At 39.1% G+C, this 23,580-nt stretch overlaps 2 protein-coding genes across 3 annotated transcripts; one reads left to right on the forward strand and one right to left on the reverse strand.

Moving 5' to 3' along the window:
* Window positions 1-38: 38 nt before the first annotated feature.
* Window positions 39-3,458, forward strand: ppp1r17 (protein phosphatase 1 regulatory subunit 17). The gene is made up of 4 exons (XM_061064572.1): window positions 39-157; window positions 753-843; window positions 1,756-1,911; window positions 3,327-3,458. The coding sequence occupies exons 2-4, from the start codon at window positions 774-776 to the stop codon at window positions 3,395-3,397; spliced, it is 297 nt and encodes a 98-aa protein (XP_060920555.1). The 5' UTR covers window positions 39-157; window positions 753-773; the 3' UTR covers window positions 3,398-3,458.
* A 2,541-nt stretch (window positions 3,459-5,999) lies between these two features.
* LOC132994301 (dual specificity calcium/calmodulin-dependent 3',5'-cyclic nucleotide phosphodiesterase 1C-like) lies at window positions 6,000-21,914 on the reverse strand. 2 transcript variants are annotated; one of them, XM_061064570.1, is made up of 15 exons: window positions 21,415-21,914; window positions 17,846-17,896; window positions 17,236-17,395; window positions 15,733-15,846; window positions 14,653-14,832; window positions 14,079-14,145; window positions 12,667-12,783; window positions 11,679-11,819; window positions 10,529-10,629; window positions 10,083-10,211; window positions 9,022-9,123; window positions 8,679-8,799; window positions 8,304-8,385; window positions 7,824-7,935; window positions 6,000-6,464 (listed from the first exon to the last, which is right to left on the reverse strand). In XM_061064570.1, exons 1-15 carry the CDS (start codon window positions 21,497-21,499, stop codon window positions 6,239-6,241), a joined length of 1,788 nt encoding a protein of 595 aa, XP_060920553.1. In that variant the 5' UTR covers window positions 21,500-21,914; the 3' UTR covers window positions 6,000-6,238. The 2 variants fall into 2 exon arrangements, with proteins under 2 accessions (XP_060920553.1, XP_060920554.1); XM_061064571.1 differs by lacking the exon at window positions 17,846-17,896.
* Between the last annotated feature and the right edge of the window lie 1,666 nt (window positions 21,915-23,580).

Genomic DNA, 23,580 nt, shown 5'->3' on the forward strand with positions numbered 1-23,580 from the left:
ACGTGTGACAGAATAAGAAACCAAACATAGCATTCAGTATAGTCAAGATGTCATAGTAATTGTAGGCGTGCAGAGAAGAGAGGATGCTCCGCCTCCATGCTTCATAACCCAGAGACACACTGCTCCAATCTGTCTATCTGACACTGCTCACTCTAAGGTAAGAGCACTCTTTGAATCTTTCTTAACTGCTTGTTTTTTTAATTGTATTTTTTATTTCTCTCTTATCTGAGGCTTTCTATACTTTCTCTTAAATTCTCCAGTCTTATTTATTTGCAGCGAAAATCCTTACCTTTTCGCTTCATTTGTCTTCCTCTCTCTTCCTATCCTGTTTTCTTTATGTAGCATGACGCTCTCATCTCTGTGTTTTTAGAAAGTCAAATTAGAACAATGTCAGAAATCTTCCCTCACTGACTAGACAAAGCATTTAAAGTCATGTATTCAATTATATTTGGACAATATGAGACACATTAGTTTCAATGTGATGGGTAATGTTGTAGAGAGAAAGAAGTGCTGTTTGAAGGTACTGATTTAATCAAAGCTTGTGTTTGGTTTAAAGTAAGTAGATGTGTGAGTCAGGCAGTCAAACACACACATAGAGCCCTGAAGTGCTTTATCCTTTGTTAGTGTCCACTTATGAATAATGGATTTGTGAATGTGTGTGTGTGTGCGTGTGCGTGTGCGTGTGTGTGCGTGTGTGTGTCCGTGTGTGTGACCGTGTGTGTGTCCGTGTGTGTGTTATGTGATCTGTGTAGAAAGCCCAGAGGGCCTGACAGATGACGACTGGCTGTGTGAGGTCGACCCTGGAGCCTGAACATCGACTGATGACACAGGAGAGCAGACCCTGTAAGTACAAAGCTCGTTTCATATTCACATAAAAAAGAACGATGTAATCTATTAATAATCACAACAATAGTAATTCAGACTATTAATACAAACAGCCTAATTTTTCATTATAATTATATATAAAAGATTTACTTAAAGACAAAATAGAGAAGAAACAACAAATATTTAAGCTCTTTTTATCCTTTTTCACAAGGAATTAACTGAATTATCTGATCATGTTAGATGAATCTCTTTTATTTGGTCTACGGGATGGATCTTATGCAAAACTCATATATAGAATGGAAAGGCTCTGATTTATTGTGCTGTTCAAAAATAAAGGAAAGTGATGCACATCTGCTGTTTTTTCTAACTTTACACCAGTTAATTTCTTCTTTTTAGAATAAAAAATGAAATAAGGTAAACAAAATGCAGCTCTGCCTGAAGATAATGCATTTTACTTTACAATCCAAATTAAAATGTTTTTGATGAACAAAAGAAGAAACACTGAACAGACAGAGTGACCAAAATGATTTGTCTCATATTGGAAGTTTTACCGAATTGATAATCAATTGTTCTGGAAAACAACATTGTACAAGTTTAATTGTAAGTTCTAGTAAGCAGTTCCAGAATCACTGCTTCACAACTTGTGGATAAAAGAAGGAAAAACTGTTTTTATTCCCTGTCTGTTTTCCTTTAATTTGATAATGTGGATGAACTTGCACCACATAATTGAAAATTGGGACAGTATTAGCTCTGTAAACGTGAAGACAATCTTAATAACTAATATGTTTAATTATTTGCATCATGTTTTATTTAACAGGTGTAAATGATTAAAATAAAGAAGAGCCGTTATCTCAGCTGTTTTTTTCAGTCAGTCTTTTTAAAAGAGCAGGTATGATGTCGTATGTGACAGTTTCTCTGCTTGTGCGACAGACGGGCTTCTGGAGAGCCTGGTGGACAGGAAGTTAGAGATGAGGGATGACCAGAAGGAGGAAGAGGAGGTCCTCTGTGCAGAGAATCAGGAAGACCTGCGGAAGAAACCTCGCAGGAAAGACACACCTGTCTTAAACTCTCCTCCACATTTACCAGGTTAATGCTCACACAAACACTCACAGGCTAAACCGTGCTTTCCTTATTGACCTGGATCTTTGATGGTTATGTTGGTAGGAAGTGACAATCAACACCAAGTGCTTGTTTCAGAATAGAAAGTTCATTTTTGGTCATATAAATTGTGATTTTTTTTTATGATTTGAAGAGGAAAATTTGTGCATTTTGGAGCTGAGTATCTACAGTGTCACATTTAGAGATATTGGTGTCACATTAAAACATAAGAGTGTCACATTTTACCAATGCCGTCTTACCCAAACATTAACAAAAAAAAGGTCTATTGCTATTTTTTTATACACCCCCACTCTTAGGTTTAGGTTCAGGTTTGGGTTCATATGTTTTGTTAGAATTGCTAGACACTCCTCATCAAGGTTAACTAAATGTTTGTTAGGTTTTAAACATTTTTGACCCTTTGCTGAAGTCATGGGACAAGATCATTTTAAATAGGCATGAATTACTTTTATATGGCGGCTTTTTGTGCACATCTGATGGTCAACAGCTTCTGAAAATGGTTTAGTGTTCAACATGTGACCTTTGACCTTTTTAGCTTGTGCTGCTTAATAATAGATGAGTGGTTTCAGATAGGATATGGATGCCATCTTTGATCTTTCTCTGCCTGTCCATTATTAAATGATCTATGACCTATGGTGTTTTCCCAGTTTGTGAGTGGTCAACGAGAGAGTCTGGTACTCAAAGGCAGCTGATGTTGTCTTTTTCTGTACTTCACACAGTCTCATAGGCCGCACTCACACTAGGCCCGCAGTTAGACCTTCCTGTGTCACTGATCTAGTTCTGCACAGCTGTCACATGTGATGTCATGATGTTGTCCTAAACCGCTCTGGGCTGTCAGTTAGGACGTTTTCCTGTAAAGGTTATTGTTAGAATCTGGAAAGCAACTTCACTTCATCAAAGCGAATGGGTCAGGAATCTCAGACTTTTTGACCAGTTTGAATCATCTTCACCCCTTTACTGAGAGGTCAAACTGAAAGGGATTGCAGCCCACATTTAGCTAATAATGCCTTTTTACATGTCAGAACAGACAGGCACCTGTAGAAATTAAAGTGACAACAATCAGAGGCTTTAAAAACAATGATGGACAGGAGCTTAGGAAATAAATGGACTGTAAACTGTTAATGTGTTTTTCACCTGTATGTGATTCCAGCCAGTATGAATTTGTTTTTGCTTCTGTTTCTGACCTGTCTCTGATTTTTTTTGTGATGATGCCACATCCCCAGATCTAAGTTTTTTACTTTCTGTGTTGTCCATACAACTCACATTGTCTTTGTGTAGTTGTCAGCTATATCTTAAAGCCTTTAACTCTAAAATGTCAAGCCTCTCAGCACACAGTGAACCGGCTTCTTGGTTTACAGTTGACAATCTGTGTTTTTCTTTTTCAGGAGTCAGACTATTAAAGGCAGAGATGCAGACGGTACACTTGGAGGATGAGGAGAAGGATAAGAAGGATTAAAGCCTTTATTTAACTTTTAATGTTGTTGACAATAAATGTTTTAAGTTCATCCAAACACAAACATTTTCACATTGTCTCTTTCTGTCTTTTTCTACTTCCCTCACTACCATCAGGATAAAGAAGGAAACTCTTTAAAAAGATCAAAATGATAAGTACTTTAATTCACCGGCCAAACACACCTCACAATGAATTGACAAATGCTTCATGCGTAGACTTTGGAGAAGATGTGACTGGGCCTTGAAATGTAGAATTGTGCTTCTTCTTTCAGCATGAATGTATTTACAGTGTTTTTAAGTGCTGTTTTTAGTTTTGAATATAAAAGCAGTCCATTCTGCTCAGTGTCACTATCTTTACTTTGTACCACATTCAACAGTCTTAGACGTATAAAAATAATCGTGTCCGTAATGTTTATTGTGTAATTTATTGACTAGGGCTCTAAGGATTAAAGAAGGACCTCTGCTCTTTGAGAGTTATGGCTTTGACCCTCAACAAGATTCTGGTTTGTCAGATCTTAAGCTGTGATCTGAGCAATATGCCTTCCTCTTGTGGTGATTATAGAATAATGGGAAAACATATTAAAACTGGTAGCAATGTTAGAAAAAAACTACAATATACAAATACAAAATACCCTTACACTGTATGTACTCTAGTGTATTTCTGGTCTGAGTCTGTTTTTATCTTCTGATTAAGGCATCTGAGTTCTTATGAGATACGTCAATGTTCTAGCATACTGAACATTTCAGACAAAAGTGTTCTTCTAACTTTGTCTTTGCATGGACTTCCTGCTTTAAGCAATCCTCAAACCTCACTTATTTATAATCTCCTTTCCTCAGCTCTTATTGAGTAGACATAACAGACAGAGACACTTAGGCAGGCACGGTGAGAAAATACAAACTCCACACAGAGGAGCCCCAGCCGGTCGGCAGGTACCAACCAAGACACTTGGCCACAGCTAACCACCACATCAGTGAGCAGCCTAAAATGATAAATGACATTCTGAAAGTACGTTAATCAGTGGGACATGTTTTTTTTAAACCCTGTATTGTCAATAAAATAATGGCTTACAAGAAAATAACTCCACTCCTTGTCTACTGGTTAAAAGACAGAAGGAGGAAGAAGTGCTTCTTCAATAAATATGAATTCAACTGCTTCTACTCACTGCTCATTTATCAACATATTTAAATACTAATGCCATGCAGCAGTTTGAAGACAATGTGCAGTCGGTCGGGTTCCTACATATCAGCCTTTTACTCCTCCTGAAAATAACACAATAACTAAATAGCCTAACCACAAACCTGGCAACTTTGCACATACTGATACAAAACATTCGTTCAGATATTGTAGAGTGTTTGAAAAGTTCAGTATTTTCAGCTCTAAACTTAACACATAGACAGAAACCCACTATGGCATTGAGCAAAAAACATTCGTAAGAATACATCAAATACATCGATATACCAGCTGGACTGTAAAGGAGAACAGGCAGAAAGAAAAGGGGACGCTTTTAAATATAGGGTATAACCCTCAAACTATAGAACATCAGTGCATCAATTACCTCAGGAACTTGAATAAATCACAACATAAATGACATTCAGCAAAAGTTACAGAACATGTTCTGCAAAACAGAATATAATAGACTCATACTTAGACTAAAAGGAGACGTAAAAGAGCTGATCAACTTCATGCATTGGCGGGGTTAACGAGAGACATTACCAATGAGACAGCAAAGGTGACGGAGGATTTAATCTAAACTAAATATTGGCTGAAATACTAGACTTTAATATGCAAATATGAAACAAAAAGTCAGACTGTCATGTGATGATATCTCATGATGTGAGACAGTCTATACTTTAGGGTCACTTGCGACGCCGCAAGGAGATGCGCTGGAGTCTCCTGGCTTTACCTCTAGCATCAATGGGCCGCATTTTGTTGACCTTTGACCTGACCAACCAGTATGAGCTGGCACAGTAGCTGGGTCTCTTGCAGTAATGGATCAGAGGGCAGTCCTGCTGAAGGTCTGTAAAGGCGTTAAAATCAGAGTTAGGATGAAGTCACATGATTGGCTTTGAGCTATGAGACAGTGTATGTGTTTTTTTTATAAAGTCTTATTTTGTTACAGTGTGACATGTCCTGGAGACAAGCAAAGTCACATTATTGAAAAAAACTGAAGTACAGGTACAATCCAAATATATAACTCTTTAATTAATGTGCAGTACTTGAGGAAATGAACTCAAAGGTAAACATTATTGGGGATGTACCATTCTGATGATTCTCTGTGTGGTCCTCTGCCTTCTTGTCTCCGTTATTTTGACTCGATCCTGACAGTGAGTCTGCAGCCATTCTTGAATTACTTTCTCCTTTCTCCTCTGTAGGCTGTAATTCCTCCTTTGGTGTTTTGTTCTCCCCCTCCTCTTTGTCCTCCTCCTCTGTTTTCATCTCGTCCTGTCTTGTTTTGGACATGTCAGCACTTCTGTCTGACTGTTTCTCCACCTCTGTCTTATTGTCTTCCTTACAACCTTCCCCTGTCTCGTTCTTAGAATTCTCATCCAGGTCTACCAGCATGCACACACACAAAAAAAACATTAGAAAAGCACAAGGCTTGACTTAATAAGCACACACCAAATAAGAAAACAGCCAGAAAAGGAAGTAGATGTACAGGGGCCAAATGTAAGTTGCTGCTTATTGACAAACAAATGGAGTCTATACATATGACGAAGCTATTTGCACACTATAAAAACAACTAGTTGCCAACGGCAACCTCTGGTGTTGAAAACTGAATCCAATGCAGAAGAGCAAAATCCTGCAGTTTGTCGAGTGTCCGCTGGAGGCCAGCAACCCCGGAAATCACCCAAACACCACAGCCAAACTTATTTTACTGAGAGATTTGAAGAAGTCAGTGTGCCTACCTTTGGCTGCCTGTGTCTTCCAAGTCTCCCTGTTGTGACGAATCTCTTTGTTCCACGTGACCTTGAAGCTCTTGAAGTCCACTGAGGCCAAAGAGCAGCAGCCCTCTGAGCCTGTACTCTTCACACTGGAGGTCTTTCCATCGCTGCCATTAATATTGATGTCACTGAGGCAGCATAGACAAGTGTGTGAAGTACAAAAACATGTGCTCACATCCATACAATCTTTATCCTGAAAAGGAAATGTAGAGTATTGTGATGAGCATAAAAAGTTAGACTCAATATGTATGAAAGTATACTGTACTTGAGTTAAAATCTGTGTTTGTGCTGGTGTATTTAATAATTATTACACCATATAAAAATACAATTATTTTTTTAGTCCTAGAGGCAGTATGCAAAACGCAACTATGGATAGTCTTTCCTGGTTTGATATATGGGCTGTTGTGTGTGATTATTTCTAGGGATTGTTCCATCAATAGTTTTTGCAGTTACTCATTACTTGTCCAGTCTAAAAACCGTTCTATACAGAAATCAAGAACTGAAAACTGTGTTATTATAAAAGTTAATTGCCATTATGCGCCTTTAATTTGTAGTTGTCAAATATTATCAGTGAAAGGACAGCTGGCTCCTTGTAAAGAGCCAGTCATGTGTTCCTCTCCTCATCTCATGACTCAACACTGACATCTGCTGCAGTGTCCTCAGGTTATTTAGATACTCCTTGTTTTTCTAGCACATATTCCTTTCTGATTTTTAACTCTTACACAGACAAGGACAATGAATGTCATGTTGAAAAATATCAGTCAGGGAAAAACATGTATGAAGTACATTAATTTAAACCAAATCAGCAAGTATTTTTGATATTTGATATTTATATTTTTTTTGTATTATTTTTCAGATATGTGTTGTGTTTTCTCAGTAATACAGTTTCATATACAACCTGGGCAAAACTATGCCGTGGCTACAGAATTGAGGAAAAATAATCAAGATATTTAATGTGTCAAAGGGGAAAAAAAAATTCAAGATGGTGTCAGCATTCAGGGGGGTGTCCAGTCTTTTTGGACTGGGGCACTGACTAGTGCTGGGATGGCCTGAAGTCTGTGCACAAAGCCGAATGAAGAACATTTATTTTTCCCCCTGGTCCGCACTAATCACATCCACTTTTAAGTAACACAAGATATTGACAACATATACATGTTCTCAGCTTAATTCTTCAAGGATTCAAAAAAATATTAATGTAAAAAGTCACAATTTAAAGTATTTTAAAAACTGCAAACAAACATCTGCAGACTGAAAACTTAAGGCTGCCAGATGCAATACAGCCCGCATAGTGGATTTCAACACAAGTCCCACCCCTGGCAAGGCAAATAGCCAATAATAGGTAGGGAATTTCGGGGTGACAACTGGGGTGGCCAATAAGATTTAAAGTGGGGCCCATTCAACCCCTGGCCACCCCTCTGGCCACTGCCCTGCTGACAATAGTGAGGTCTAAAGTCTCATGCAGGTTATGAGATTCTCGTTTGTGTTACCTGTATCCAGCTAGTCCAGAGCGAGACGCCTCATCAATGAGCGGTGTCACAATCTTCTCAGTCATTTCTGTCAACACTGTAAAAGTTGGCTCCACAATGAAGTCAATGAACCCTGCAAGACACCGCATTTAGCATGATAAATTAGAATTCACCTTTTGGATTCTGATTGTTCTGGAAGATGTTTTCAGGCTGAATCAGCCGTATAAGATGAGGGTGAAATCATCCAACGCAGTGTGAGTTAACCAGCATTCACTGTTTAAATTACAAATGTGTTACACATCCAGATGTGTCAGCGGGAGCAATTCAGGGTTAAGTGTCTTGCGCAAGAACAGCGGACATGTTGCTGCAGGAGCTGGGGATCGAACCCTTGACCTTCCTTGATGATAGATGTAGACTCTACCAACTGAGCCACAGCCGCCTTAGAACTATGAAAAAGTAGTATACTAGTCGATTCCATGCTGAGCAGCATTTTGACCTTACCGATCTGGGACTGGGCAACCATGGTGGATTTGCGGTCACAGAGAGGGGAGAAAGGTAGACCCAGCTCTGCTTCTTTGTCGCCCTGAGAACACATTCGGTGTCACAGGTTAGTGTCAAATCAGGTTCTCATGGGCAGGTTGACTTGCACAAAACAATAACCCTAACAGCAGAAGCTTGAAAACAACTACATTTGTCTACTTGAGTAGATTGTGCGATGTCAGATGTAACCATTTCATGTGTGGACGAAGATGTTTTTGAGGACTAAGGACTGTGTGAGCAGGATTATTTAGAGAGTTAGCTTGCCACCCCACATTATTTTAACAGCCTCCACGACAGCAAAGAAGGAAGTGGGTGAGGAGATATTTTGGTGACTACCTGTCTGAAGAACTCCTCCAGCAGGGATGAGGTCCAGGAGTGATGAAGCGCCCAGCGTTTGGCCGGGTGGCTGATATCAGCAGTGTGCAGCAGAAGAGATAAGGCCTTTGGTTTGTCAATCCTGCAAACACATTCCAGTCAGCTGTCAATGACGTGTTTAAATAAAGTATGTTTTAGTGGAGTCATTTTGTAGTGATGTAGTCTGAAAATATATTAAATGTTAATTAAAAAAGATTTCCATTTGTTATTCTTAAATTTTTAAACATAAAAGAAAAATTTAAATTTCTTTAAAAAATAAAATAAAATAGCTTTAACTGAGTCAGAATTGCGATGCACCACTCACGCTTCAGGCTGCTGCAGGAGGCTTTTCATGGCTTTGATCTGCTGGAAGTGACAAGACATGTCAGTGGCCAAAACCATCTCCACCACCAGAGCCCGCAGTTCTCTAAAAGAGAGTGAAATGACAGGGACATCTTACCTACTATTTTATGGATTCTCGTGAAGATTTTTTCTGAATGATAAAATCAACTTGGTCATTCCTTATCTTTCTCATCTAGAGAAATCATCAAGACAAAATGTCAAAGTTATACTTTACTTTGCTTTACACCTCGGAGGTTTCAATGAGTTAAAAGAACGATATGCCCTAAATTGTAAACTTTAATCACAGAGATTTAATTGTTCCTTTAATCAATCCAATTATGTTGTATTAGGCTTGAGACAGCAACCTTAACACTCACTGTCACTGTGTAATCTTTTTTATTAATGTAACTACATGAAAGACAAAGTAGCAGGAAATGATGAGTACATCTAAATTCAGAATGAACACTATTAATGTGCATGAGTCTCATGGAAGGGGAGATTTTTCAAAAGTTCTAATACGATTAGCCAGACCACGCTAAGACACCGAGACCTCTGTTTAACTTGTTATTTGGTGTCCTTGAGTTGTTAAACTGATGCATGGTGTGTTGATGTTTATAGTCAGTAATACTGCACGAGGTCATGTTGTCCATTCTCTGTGGGTGACCAGGTTGGCAGCATAGATCAACAATATATCATCCTTATTGTGAAGAGTTAGGCCAAAGGTTTAGACTAGTACTACAAGATTATTTATGTTGAAACAGAGAGACATAAGGTCTGACATTACACCCAGCATAGCATGGTGTGAAACTGAAAATCTGGGCCTGGTTTGTTAAAAGGTTTCATCCAGATAAGAATTGTACTATAATCCACATCTTCTACAGATGATGCCATTGTCTGCCACTTTTATCCTGTTTTTTTCCAAATAAAAACTGGGTTGGATTTTCCTGGTCACAATATCTTTTTTTCTGGAGAACAACCCGATTTAACCTTTAACCCTCTTGGATTCATTTTTATCAACCAGGCCATGGAGCTCGTCCTCCTCACCTCCAGTCATCTTTAGAAAGATTAGAGAGGATGTTCATTTCTTCATCGTCTTGAAGGAGACGATAGGCCGCGCTCACATGGTGGTTCTCTAGAACAGCTCGGTCATTGTACAACATGGCTGTGTTGGACCTGCAAATGCCACACAGCTGCAATGATTACGCAGCTTATCTACTAAAAAAAATAACTATATGGATTAAAAATGGAAAGTATAATAACACTACTACTACTAATAGTAATAATAAGAGGCAGGAGAAGAATAAGAAGAATAGTACATTGCTGTAAGAAAGTAACACTTTAGACTTTGACAACTTCCAGGGTCACACTCTTTGTAATTGTTTCACCAGGTTAGATATGCAGAATAATTTAATAATTTTCAAATCATGGAATCTAAATCTGAACCATCTTTCAGCTGCAGTGATTTCAGTGAAACACATCATTTAAATTACCTGGTCTGAATGTGAAAGTTATTGGTGGTCCCCGTATGATCAAAGTCATGGATGGCAGCTGCAAAAATGATCGCAAAGATCTCCAGCTCAGTGAGCCAGTGCTGTGAAAAGACAGAATGAGACTGGCTTGAGTTTTTAGCAGGCAAAAAAAAAAGACCACGTCAACAATTTTGATCCATGCTTTTGAATTATGGTTAACTGAACTTTCTCTGTTCTTGTTGCTGATGCATCCCGACAGAATGAATGTGAAAGTGAAACGCCTGAACTGTGGCTGAACTGTTGTTTTAAAAACTTACAAATGTTTCTAATCTCATTCTGCACCATGTTAGTGCGATGTTGTTTGGATTTACTACATTATTAAGAGCAAAACTCTTCCAAGCAAGGTTCACCTGATGCTGTGAAAAGAGAAAAAATAAAAATGCTATTTATTGTAAATTAAAACTCAACAGGCAGACCATCACTGCATGGGGAACAGTGGCAAAACACTTGCTTGTGTGTGTGTGTGTGTGTGTGTGTGTGTGTGTGTGTGTGTGTGTGTGTGTGTGCGGTGTGTGTGTGTATATTTGACTTAAAGAAATCTTGATATTCTTAGGCCTGTTAAAAGTTTTTTTTTTTTAAATTTTAACCAACTTTAAGTATATCTGCATTATTCAGATCAGCAACAAACATTTCCAGTGGCATTTTAAATGTGTTTGCCAGTGGTGGCGTTTGCCGTTCTTTAAAAAGACCAAAATGTTCTGACTGTTTGTAACGATTGGTTGGGTAACTTACAACCCACTGCTGACCCTTCTTCTTGTCTTGTGTTGACACGAACACAAACAGTTCTGATGCCTAAAGAAGAATCAGCTACTGCGCAGAGTAAAACAGCTCCATTTGTGTGAAATCATTTGACTGAAATCATGATTTTTCCATTTGGCTATGGATTTAAACATGAAACCTTTTGGCTTTCAGTCTGTTGCTCTAATATCAAGACACCTTGATGTTGCCCAACAATAAACCCAAATATGCAAATGACGCAAGTGACTAATGAATAACACAAATAGCACAACTAACATGACGCTGCATGTCAAATTATGCGAGAATGAGAAGCTCAACAAACCAAAAACATGGTATAGCCCTGTTCTGCCCCATTTTACAACCCCAAACTTACCACCATACCAGTCTTGAGAAGCAGGTAATGGATGGTCTGTGTGACATCAGCAGCATGCATCAGGTTGTGGTAGGGGTTCTTGTGTTTGCTGTAACCCACCTCCAAGGAGTCCGCAAAAGATATGAGAGCAGAAATAGGGACCTGGAATAGCAGTTACAAAACAAAGACAAAGCCTGTGTAGGTTAATAGTCACATAACCTGATAGGATGACGTTGGATAATTTAATACCTTTGTTTATTTCTTATAGGTGATATACACCAACAGGTTATGAATTTTACTTAATCAAAACTGATGCAGTAGAGACTTTTTTTTAAAACGATTGTGTTTGCTTTAAACAAAAAAAGTTTGGACAGAGACTTGGGATGCAATGATACCGCATGATACTTAAAAGTCACTACAAATACGAGCAATTTGAATCCAAGAGGCGGAATATAATATTGTGATACTTGTTTTTAGCCAGCAGAGGGCGCTATCTGCTTTTGGCAGTAGCTGAAGAAGAGAGGCATTCATAAGTGAGTGAAAATGTTTGGGCAGAGAATGCATCTTGTTTCAAAGCAGGATGAACAGACAAGATAAAAACATTGTGCAAGTATTGTAAGGTACTGGTGAAAGACACAAATAACACAACTAACACAACTAACACGATGCTGCATTTAAAACTATGATACAATGAGACACTCAAGACACCAAAAAATATATACATAACATACGATTGAAACCTCCCTTGCATAAATGAAGAAAATACGAAAAATTAATGATTTTTTATTAATACATTGACTTCAATGTCATTTCAAATTAGAAAATTATACAATATTGTGATGAAACCTTATTGTGAACCAAGTGATACCTATAGTGCTGAGAGTTCAGGGTATCATTCCCTAACAGAGAGTATGTTTGTACTTACTAATGAAGTTCAGAAGTGACATGAATTAAGGACAAATCCAATTTCTTTACTGACTGATAAAGACAATGGGTGTTTTTTTCATACCTTGAACCGATTGATTAAGTCGTATCTTGTGAGGAGTTCATAGAAGACGAATTTCAGAGCATGGTCTCCACTCGCGACATTCAGTGCAAAAACGTCAAAGGACCACATGTCCACATCCTAAAACACATACATACAAGTTTAGTAAACATGTAACTTTTTACAAACCCCTGCATTTGTTCATTCATATATTCATATATTATATATACATATATAATGAATCAAATAAACCCTACATAAATATATTGTTGTCCTCCTAAAAAGAGAGTGAAGTCAAACTCCCTCTGAATTTGTTGTTCTCAGCTCTGTGTTCACATGGACAGCACTTCCTTTAATTTGTTTATGTTTGGCTCAGAGGCTCAAACATGTTAGATATGATTGTTTTCTTGTGAACCCCTCCCTCACCAGCTGTTAGCCGTGACGTCACGCGGGGGAAGAGGGACCCCCCTCTCACTCAGGGATGCTGTTCATAAGGTCCTTTGGAATTTAACTGAAGGAGAACCAACAGACTCTTCAAACCCTAGATAAGACTTTCTGGCCAAAAAGACAAACAACCGAATCAACTCTGAGATGCATGTTGTTACGTCAAATTGACTCTTGTTTTCTAAAGTTTATGAGCACTCGTCTGCTGCTCCCGCCGCCTCACAGAAATTTGCTCGTGAAACAGAACGTGAGGAAGGTGTGGAGGCAGGAGGGAGCAGAGGGGTGAAGGGAGTGTCTTAACAAAGCATTTTTTTGGGTCACCTGAAAATGTCACCTGAAAGACGCGCAGCAAACATTTAGGACATTAAAGATTAGTCAACATAATACCCGTGACATCATGGTTGACATGATGTAAAATTTGAAGAATTGCGATTAAATGGTGTGTCAGCAATTTTCTCCTCAAAGCATCGTTACCCTGCAACCACAAGGGTCAGAATCTGATTGGATTGCCTCTTGCATCGATTCAACGACTCTTAAATGGATAGGGATTTTGAATTTCTAAGTAGGTTCTATAAGGTACTTATCAACAGTCAGTTTTATAAACTACAGTAGTTCGCAGTCAGCACTACTTCCCCTGTTGGGTAACAACAAAAAGCGTTGCAATTGCACGTCTGTATGTCTGCAGCAAAATGTATACCATCCACTTATAAAGTCATATACTGAAGCTTGTTCTCTCCTTACAGTCAGCCAAGGTTATTCTTGGTTCATGGTTTATTAAATACGGGTTAAGTTTGTAAATATTTTGTGATTTAGTTTCCCAGGGTTCAGTCTCATAACACCTACCTTTGGTTCTTTCACTTATCATACAGTCATATCATAACATCCCTCAACGTCAACCTCCTCATTCTGTATTCTAGACCCTCAGTCAGGCCATTCAATTAAAATAATTATGATGAAGGTGTGAATCATAAACGGACAACACACATTCATACCTTGAGTACAGTGATGACATTTGGGGGATAACTGAGACCAGCCATGTTTGAAGTTCTTCTGTACATCCTGTAACAGAGATGCAATACATACAAACACACCGAACATGTCAAATCATTCCTTCATATGCAGTGTGGTAAAATGTCTAGCATAGGAAAAAAGTGTTCTGTTTCTTAAAGGGGCTATATGAAACTTTCAAAAATACTGCGTTTGTAGCGACACCGCATGGCCGTGTGTGCTCGTCATACGTGCTCGTACGTACACAAACGAGCATCATCATCGGCCGTGAAACACTGGATATTATTGGCATAATGTTTACAGAGGAGGTAAGTGGTCATACACATGTGAAAGTCTGTGAAGGAGTCTGTGTGTCTGTATTCATTCTCCATCCTACAAACGACAGTCTCAGCAGGCACTGGCTGAGAGCGGGAGTGTGTGATGAGTTTGTCCGCCTTTGAGAGCTCCTAGAGCGGATGGAAGTGTGTGGAAGGCGGCCTCTGGCTGTAGCGGGAGTGTGTGATGAATGCAAATAATTGTGATTTTATCACTGATTGATGTTAACATAAATAACCAAACCTTTCCACAAAGATGCCAGCCTGCACTGCATGGACGATGCTGCGGAAGCGCGGCTTGTCTTCATTACGGCGCATCAGAGCTCTCTGCCGGGTGAAAGTGGACGCCAGCCAGTCACGGACCTCCGATGGCACCGAGTCTGACTGGATATCACTCAGCTCATCCTCTGGCTCCACCAGCCGTCTGCAGGCAAAAAAAAACTTACACTTAAAAAAATGCAATATGTACAGTTGCTGTACAAACAAGCTGAGCTGCTGGTCACACTTTCTGCCCACAGCCTCATTGATGCTGATTAATTAAAATGTAGTCAAAGAAAGTTAAGTGGGGAATCCTCAGTGATTTGGTAAATGGTTAATGAATGAACTTATAGCTCGGTTCTAACCTTTTTCTGCTGCTTTTTAAGGCTGCTTACAAAGTGCAAATCTGTCCATTCACACACTGATGGCAGCTCTCGGGAGTACAGTTTCTTGCCTAAGGATACTAAGACATGTAAACTGCAGAAGTCAGAGATTGAAACAGCAAACAGCAGATAACAAGACGGCCCACTGAGCCACAAACGCCCAGTGACACCTATGAGCTAGTCCAGACAGGCACTGAGCTGCCCCGGTTTCACACTTGACATGAATCATTCTCGCACCTGATGAACGCGTCATCTCACCTTAGCATTCTGATTAAGCTGCAAGATTTCTGTTCTCCCCTCTGCTCAGTCATTACCAATGCTGCCCAACACCAGTACTGCGCTTTTACTTTCAACCCCAACACCACTGGAGCATCCAGCAGCAGGCTTTGACTCGGGGTTTGAGGAATAATCTCATCACTCCTGAGAATCCCTCATCTAAAACAATCTGTGAGGAGTGATGCTGTCAGTGCCTAGAAGCCAACTCAAACAATGTTTTGCTGCTGCCATAAACACTTCATGACTTAAAACAGGAGCAGTGAAGTTGGACAAGCCAAACAGTAGGACTCTCTTGACATGTTTTCACTTCCTGGGTCTATCCACAATCCCTTAACTTGGAACTTTTGCTATCACATAGGAAATATTTAATACAGGGTTTGAAGTAGAATTAGGTTGAAGCTCCTTACCTTGTTTCCTCAATGTATAGAGTTTCAAGGACTGAGGCAGCATACTCCAGGTTCTTCTTAAGCTCCCCCACAGAGGCTACTCCCCTCTCCAGCTGCTTAACAAGACATCGCAACCTACAACACAAAGCCACCAAACCAACATCAGCATCACAACTTCATTTTGACTATGAGACATGCTTGATTGTGGGAGTTGATTCAGACTTCAGCCTTGGGGAGAAAAAGAAAGCAGGAGATCTTAAAATAACACCGTCTCATCTTATAACATGTGTCATAATCTTTTTTTATATTTCATTTCTTTGCGACATGGACATCAAAAGAAGTAGCATGAGTGTGACGGAAGTATTCTCCTTTAAGTTGAGGAGTCATCTTTGTTAACTTTAATGAAGAAGGAGCCTTTAAAAAGTACTTTCCTCTAAGTTCTTGTTAAAATGAAGTTATGAAGTCTCATGAAGTTCATTCCATCACAAAAAAAAAATGAGCGAGATGTTTTATTTTTATTTTATTTTCCCTGCCAAAGGTAACATGCTCATGCAAACAGAGGAACATTAGAGGATGTTAAAGCTGTGCCACAGGGTTTACTGGTTTTATACCAGTCCTCTGCCCAGTACTTGCAATTCACCAACGAGCTGTGATTTAATGGTTTGTTGTTGTTGTTTCCAGATTCACAATGTTAGGTGCCATGAAAAGTGTTGGCTGCAAGGTGAAGTTGTGCTCAACGTTTTTGAATATGCCGTGGCATTTTGTTGCAATCACTGATCGCTAAGTGTTTCCCTTTTTACCAAGCAGAGGTTTTACATTAGTTGTTGTTCCCTACGTACCTTATAACAATCCTTTTTAGGTTTCATGTTTCTTTTTTTCTTTTTTTTTCAAGAATATTTTTTTTTCATAGTTTTCAACAATAGTGCAAAGAGAAAATCTCAGTCACACATAATACTAATAAACAAAGAAAAAAGAAAAGAAAAAACAGCAGAAGAGAGAAATAAAGAAACAAATAAAAGTGATAGAAGAGCTTTGTTGAGCATATGTTGCAATGGCATACGTATCCCACACACTTAGAATATGGAGTACTTCTGTATGTCACTGCAGCAGAATGCATAAAAGACAAGTTAAGTAATGCAGTCAGAGTGAAGAGAAAAGAGAGAAGGAAAAATAGGAGGGGGTTTCCTATTTCTTTAAGGACTCTTTGTGTTGTTTTACTGTAGACTGAATCCTGAATCATTTTTTAAGACTGATCCTGTTATTACTATATTCAGTTTTTTATTCATCAGCCGGCTCAATACTAGAATATTTTTTAAAGAACTTATCCTAAGTCATATTCGATCTTTTTTATGGTTATTTTATCATTGTCTTCACGTCCCTTTTATTGTATGTCTTATGTACAAGCTGCTCCAAACTAATTTCCAAAAGGTGAATCAAGTTGTTTGAATGGAATTGAACCCAGTGTTCAATGTGCTAATAGTATTCAGAGAGTATACAGTATATGTGCATGAGCGCATGTATGACCTGATAGCAGTCTTCTCCATGGCGTCGGGGGCATCAGGGATTGGCATCTCATCAGCCAGGATCTCTTCAGAGCTGCGTGGATCGAACGGAATTCCTTTGTGTTCACTGATGCCGGCATGCGCCGTGACAGGAGTGCATAACGCATTTTGGGACCGAGATCCTGGAGAATGTTCACAAGGAAAAAAAACAAAACATCTTTTGATTTGCTTTTATCTTTTTTCACATGACCACATCTTTGAATATAATTATCTATATTAATGTCATGCTTTCCATCACAGGGTCTTACAATCTTTTACCAACCAAAATAATACATAACATAAAACATAATTTACACTTTTCAAGAGAGAAATCAGGATCACATGAGACATTCTTGCAGTTTTTATCCCAAGACACAAAACACAAAGTCTCTGTCTCTCTCTTTCTCTTTCTCTCTACATACCTCGAATTTCTTGTGTCTCATCTTGTAAACTAAAGGTTTGATTGCCAGAGCTAATAATGAGGGTGATAGTGGGCAGCCTTGTCTAGTGCCTTGTAAAATCTAATTTTTATGCTGAAAAAAATGCTGAAATTAGAGAATTAAACTTGAAATGCTGAAATCTGGTGAACTCACGTGTAAAGCGGGCGAGTGGACGACGCTTGCTGTCTCCAGCCTCATTGGCAACTGTGAAGAAAAGGATTAGAATATTGTTTTGCTTCACATTGGTAATGTAAGTCGGCTATTTTTAGGGCCTAGGGTGTTCTAATTTTGCCTGATTGGACCTCTTCAAATGATTGTGTTGGACGTAAAACTTCTGTTCTCCCATCTGTGTGTAATATTACTTACATGCATATCTAATAATCATAGTACTCGATTTGGTGACCTGTTAAATAAAACCTCTTCCCAACTTGACCCTGTGCAGAGGTAAAACCAGCAGACTGCCCAAAACACCTGGGTTTTACACCTTATGTAAATTTAAGATGCACTCTGTGGCGTTACTTGATGGCAATCCCAAGAATTTACCAGAAATCCTATGAGGCTTCATGGTTAATAAAGTATCTTTGGTTGATCTGTAAAGCTTTATGAAGGTTATTATAGCTCCAACCATCATTGCACCAATAAAGAGGCTCAAAGCTGGAGTATATGACGACAGCTTACAATTCCAACTTTGATTGGAAAGTAACCAGAAAGAAAGAATCCATGGTGTGAGTGTTCGAGAGACAGCAGCAGAGGGAAAGAGAATGAGAGAGAGAGAGAGGAATCTGTGATTGGAGGCGCTATATGGCTCGAATCAGACAGAGTAGGACGAGATGAAGTGCAGCCAGATTACGCTCTGTGACAGAGGCCACTTCATTAGTGATAATGACTCCCTGAGCTAAGCTCCCTAACAACTGACAACACACACACACACACGCACACACACACACGCACACGCACGCACACACACGCACACACACACACACACACACACACACACACACACACACACACACACACACACACACACACACACACACACACACACACACACTTATTTGCACCAGTCAAAATGATGTCACAGTCATTTCCCTTCTCTTCTGGTTTCCATAGAGACAGCAGTCTGTAAACACTTAGAAACATACACACAAAAAGTACATGGCCTTCTTTTCCACAGATACAGACCTACCTGATTCACATTCGTACATAAAAAAAAAAGAAAAAATGTACACTTCAGTATAGTTTAATCACACTAAACATAGTTCTTCCTATGTCACATCCTATGGTTTTATTATATATGACATATCTTTTGCATCTCATACAGTAATATAATAATAGTAGGATAAAAAGTAAGTTATAGACCTGCTCCTTTTGTTTAGTGTCTTGAGATATCATTGGTAATGAATTGGTGCTAGGAAGAAAAGTTGGGTGGTGTCAGTAAATATTTCAGCAGAACAAACAAACTACTATTGCTTTCTGTTACTGTGCAACATGGTTTTTACAAGGTTTTATTCCAATAAACAAAATACTGGGTACTCCCACATCTCTTTTTGTGGCAGTGCACGTTCACAGTAGCTTTGCTCTCCTTCATTTATATTCTCTGGATCATATTTTCATGATTTTGAATTTACATGTTGAATAATACTGCCTTTATATAGTATGTGAGTTCCTCCTAGGAGAAGCACCACACTTCAACGTACAGCTGTGCGATGAGAATAAAACCATTCTGACTCTGATAGCAGCAGAAGGCATTAGCCTGATATATCCAACTCTTTGCTAGAGAATGTAAGGGATTTATAAACGTTATTGTGTTTACATGAATCAAATATGTAGTTTGATATTTATTAAATAAATCCCTGGCAGTTTCAGCAAAGGTTAAGATCCAGCACAGAGAAAAGAAAACATTGTTCTCAAGTGGTTAGGTAACATCAAGGACGCCTACACACAGCCTGGGGACCTTTTGGCCATTTTGACCGTAGAGTCATTCAAGAGCTCAGAACCTGCACCCTATATTCCTACTAACCTGACCCTCGAAAACAGAGGTGGGTGTAAAACTAGTTGCCAACTGGAGATCACAGCCCTGTTACCAAATACAGACAGGAGATGAAACAGATCGTCTCTTAGAAGTATGAGTACAAATATTTATGATGAGAGTATGAAGTTGTTTTTGCAGATATACTTTTCAAAATGAATTGAGTTTTTAACTCAAGAGTGAAAGATCTAAGTTATTAACCGCTTTGCCCCCTTTCTGACTGCAGCAACCATCACAGCTGCTGCAGGACAAATACAGAAGGAGTGGGTTATCAAAGTTGCATTTCCTGCTGAACCTATAACATCATGGGAAGCAGATGTTACAGAGAGGCAAGTAAACAGAGCAGGCAATGAACTAAAGGAAACATGGGGAGATGAATAATTTGACTGAGTAACCAAACAAACAGATATTACTAAAGCGCAGACCTCAAAGATAAGAGTAAAAAAAATACTTTCTGGATGGAAAATGCGCTCTGAAACTGTATGGGATGCCAAGCAGACATACGTAATGGTGCTTTTAAGAGGTCATGTCATTAACTTTATTCTTCGTCTGAACTATGGCACCTTTGTGTTTCATCCTTCTTTATGTTACTTGCGTTTTTTTTTTGTTTTTTTTTAAAGATTTATTTTTGGGCTTTTTGTGACTTTAATGGAGATAGAGAACAGAGGACAGAGTCGGAAATCAGGGAGAGAGAGTGGGGAATGACATGCTGGAAAGGAGCCACAGGTTGGATTCAAACCTGGGCCGCCCACTTGGAAGACTATAGCCTCCAATCACCGGTGGAAGTGGTGACTTTTTTTATTCAGGAGAGATTTTAAACATTTTCCTCTGACATACTGATAATGCTGTTGAGCCAACACATTTTGCATCCATCACCATGGACACTATGCTTAAATACATTCAACTTGAATATTCCTTGAGAAGGCGCCTGTAGCGTAGTGGTTAGTGCGCGCGTCCCATTAACGGAGGGAGGCTGAAGTACTCCAAGCAGGCAGCCCAGGTTTTAATCCAACCTGTGGCACATTTCCCACATGTCATTGCTCTCTCTCTCTCTCTCTCTCTCTCTCTCTCTCTCTCTCTCACCCTGATTTCTGACTCTATCCACTTTCCTTTCTCTAAGTGTAGACATTAAATGCCCAAAAAGTGTTTCCTTTCCTGTCACAGTCTCTACTGACCGTTGTACTTTTACACCATACAATTGCCACAGTGTTGCTGCTGAAAGTAGTCAATAGCTAGCTAACTTTGATGGCACTAAACCTGAAAGAGAAAACTAAATGAAATCTGAATCAGAAGAGAAGTAATGAGTGTGGTAGCACAAGATGAAGGAGAATGAAATACTTTAGTCTGAAAATATTGTCATGTAGAAAAAAAACTGTTATTGTGTTAAAGTTGTCCATACAGAACTCAATATATTTAAAAAAGTCTTTTCAGTCAGGTTTTTTTTTTAAATTAAAGAAGGAATACATGTCACACATGGAGGAAGATATACTACTAGAGTAAGCACCTACAATTCAAACACAATAAATCTTAAGTAAAGAGAACCATCTGTTCAGCCACACAATATGAGCAAGCAATATCCCTCTGACTCCAACACAAATGTGCAGGCAAACATTCAGACTCACACACACACACACACACACACACACACACACACACACAGATATAAACCACAATGTAACAAAGAGTCTCTTACCAATGGTGAAGCTGAAGCCATCAATGCTGAAAGTGGCACTCCGACACTTTTTAAATCCTTGTTTTTTAGACGTCGGTTCCGTCATTGTGGCTCTTGATACTTGCTCCTCGGCTTTCTGTCTGTCTGTGGATGAGTGTGGAGAGCACAACACTGTTTCCCAGGAGAGTAGTGAACCCAGAGGCTGTTCCCCCCAGAGTGGCTGTTACCCTGGCAGTGCTTTTAGTCTCGCTTGAGGCTGGTGGTGCAGTGGAGCTCTGGCAGTCGTGTTCAGGGAAAAAGCTGGCTTCCTCCTCCGTGCTTTTCATCACTCAAGGCCACAGTGATCCTGCAGGAGGACTTACAATAGTCTCTCTGCTTCTCTCTTATCGTTTACAGCTAGTCAGAAGCAGATGTGTTTTATCCCCTGTTGTCTGCTATATGGCCATCCTCTCTTCTGTGCAAAAGCCTGTTCATTATTCTCCTCCTTAATTACCACCTTGTTCACCTCCCCTCTCGACCTTTCTGCCTTCTTTTGACTCTCAAATGAACACAATGTCCATCCATCCATACATCCCCTTCCATTTTGCTTCTCTGAATTTGAAAATCAATTTCTTTGTATGTAATTCTGCATGACTATGTAAACATTGTCTGGTGATCAACAGATGGTTATCAATCTGTGTACATCACAATCTCAATCCCTTGTGGCTCAACTGAAACATTTAGCCCATTTTACATCGACACAAAGTGCCCACATGGTTAAAAAAACATCACAAATTTGACAAGTGCAGATTACATAGGTTTCCTATAGGTTTCCCCCCCCTAATGACATTCGAAAAGGAGAAGCATCAAGGACTAAATCCTCTGTTGCGTGAAAACTAACCACTAGGTCACCTGCGCCCCTAAATATGACTTCTAGATGGAAAAAAGGAGTTACTGTGGATATTATTATTTTAAGATTAGATTTTTTTCTACATACGAACACACTTTTTTAAAACTCTTTCAGATCAAGTAGTTTGCAGAGTTTGCAGAGTATACCTTCCTGGATGAAAACAACGTGCATGCACACATATTCACATACATGTATATGGTTAGTTAGTTATAGTTAGGTCAATCTACCATCGGACTTGTGACATAACAGACAATGTCTGTGTGTGATGAGGTGATACTATGACTTTCTGCCCTGAGTGCACCAGGTCCAGTCAACAAGAACTCAGAATGATATCCCTTTCTTTTTCTAAATGTTTCCTTTTTCCCATTAATGACTTGTGTGAGTCATTCAGATCCTCATTAGTGATGGACGAATCTCCTTATTATTCCTCTGTCACAGTTGAAACATTTAAATTGATGTATTTTGTAATCATTCACATTTACTTTTATGTCTTCAAGCTAAAGTCTTTTTAAAGGACATACCCTGTTCAGTACTTTGTGTAATTCTTACTGTTTGAGATTATTTTGAGTTCTGTTATTTTAGTATAATACTTATCTATGTAACCATGAAGGGCACAAGTTATACATATAACTTAACAAAATGAAGTTTAAGATTTAGCAACACATGGGTTCTGTACAACTTAACCCAATGCAGAGCGGAGTAGAATGGCCATATTTACATATGAAAGCATGTTGAACTGAAAGAGACCTTTGACAGGGATGATTAAAAGTGATGATGGACACTGTTATCAGGGATGAATGATTTAAGGAAACACACTGTATGCCTGATTGATTCACAACAGATAACTCACAGGCATTATTCCCTTCAGCAGGGTCAAATTATGGAAGACCACAAGGTTAAATTAGTGTAAGGATATCTGATAGGATGGAAAAAACTAATGAGATGCCTAAGAAGCCCAGCGATGGAAGATGAGCGTAGCGCTCATTAAGGTCTGTAAGGCTGCAGAAAGTTAACTGGAGGCAATGAGAGCAAGTAGAGATCCTCCCATAAAAAGACAGAAAACAGATACATTACATGTGTCCACAGAGACATGGGCAGACAACAAAGGATCACACAGACCATTAGGTGAAAGTATATTATGGCCTATGTGTCGACCTCTGGTTGGATAAATGACATACATTTTGCTTTATTGTAAGTAAGTCACATTTCTCATTAGGAGTGGACTCGTCAGTAAGAGGGCAGGTCAGTGTGAGTGTGTTCACAGGGTGTTCTTCCCACCACAAACCTACATTTGTTAA

This window comes from Labrus mixtus, chromosome 19, assembly GCF_963584025.1.
Source record: "Labrus mixtus chromosome 19, fLabMix1.1, whole genome shotgun sequence".
Taxonomy (NCBI): Eukaryota; Metazoa; Chordata; class Actinopteri; order Labriformes; family Labridae; genus Labrus; species Labrus mixtus.

Bases quoted from the DNA above. Each gene is read 5' to 3' on its own strand.
- ppp1r17 (XM_061064572.1), top strand. From the start codon at position 774: ATGACGACTGGCTGTGTGAGGTCGACCCTGGAGCCTGAACATCGACTG. The intron at 844-1,755 runs GTAAGTACAAAG...CTTGTGCGACAG, and splicing joins GACACAGGAGAGCAGACCCT to ACGGGCTTCTGGAGAGCCTG. The intron at 1,912-3,326 runs GTTAATGCTCAC...TTTCTTTTTCAG, and splicing joins CTCTCCTCCACATTTACCAG to GAGTCAGACTATTAAAGGCA.
- LOC132994301 (XM_061064570.1), bottom strand. From the start codon at position 21,499: ATGACGGAACCGACGTCTAAAAAACAAGGATTTAAAAAGTGTCGGAGT. The intron at 10,630-11,678 runs GTAAGTTTGGGG...GTCTTTTCACAG, and splicing joins TTCTCAAGACTGGTATGGTG to CACTGGCTCACTGAGCTGGA. The intron at 10,212-10,528 runs GTAATTTAAATG...TGGCATTTGCAG, and splicing joins AACTTTCACATTCAGACCAG to GTCCAACACAGCCATGTTGT.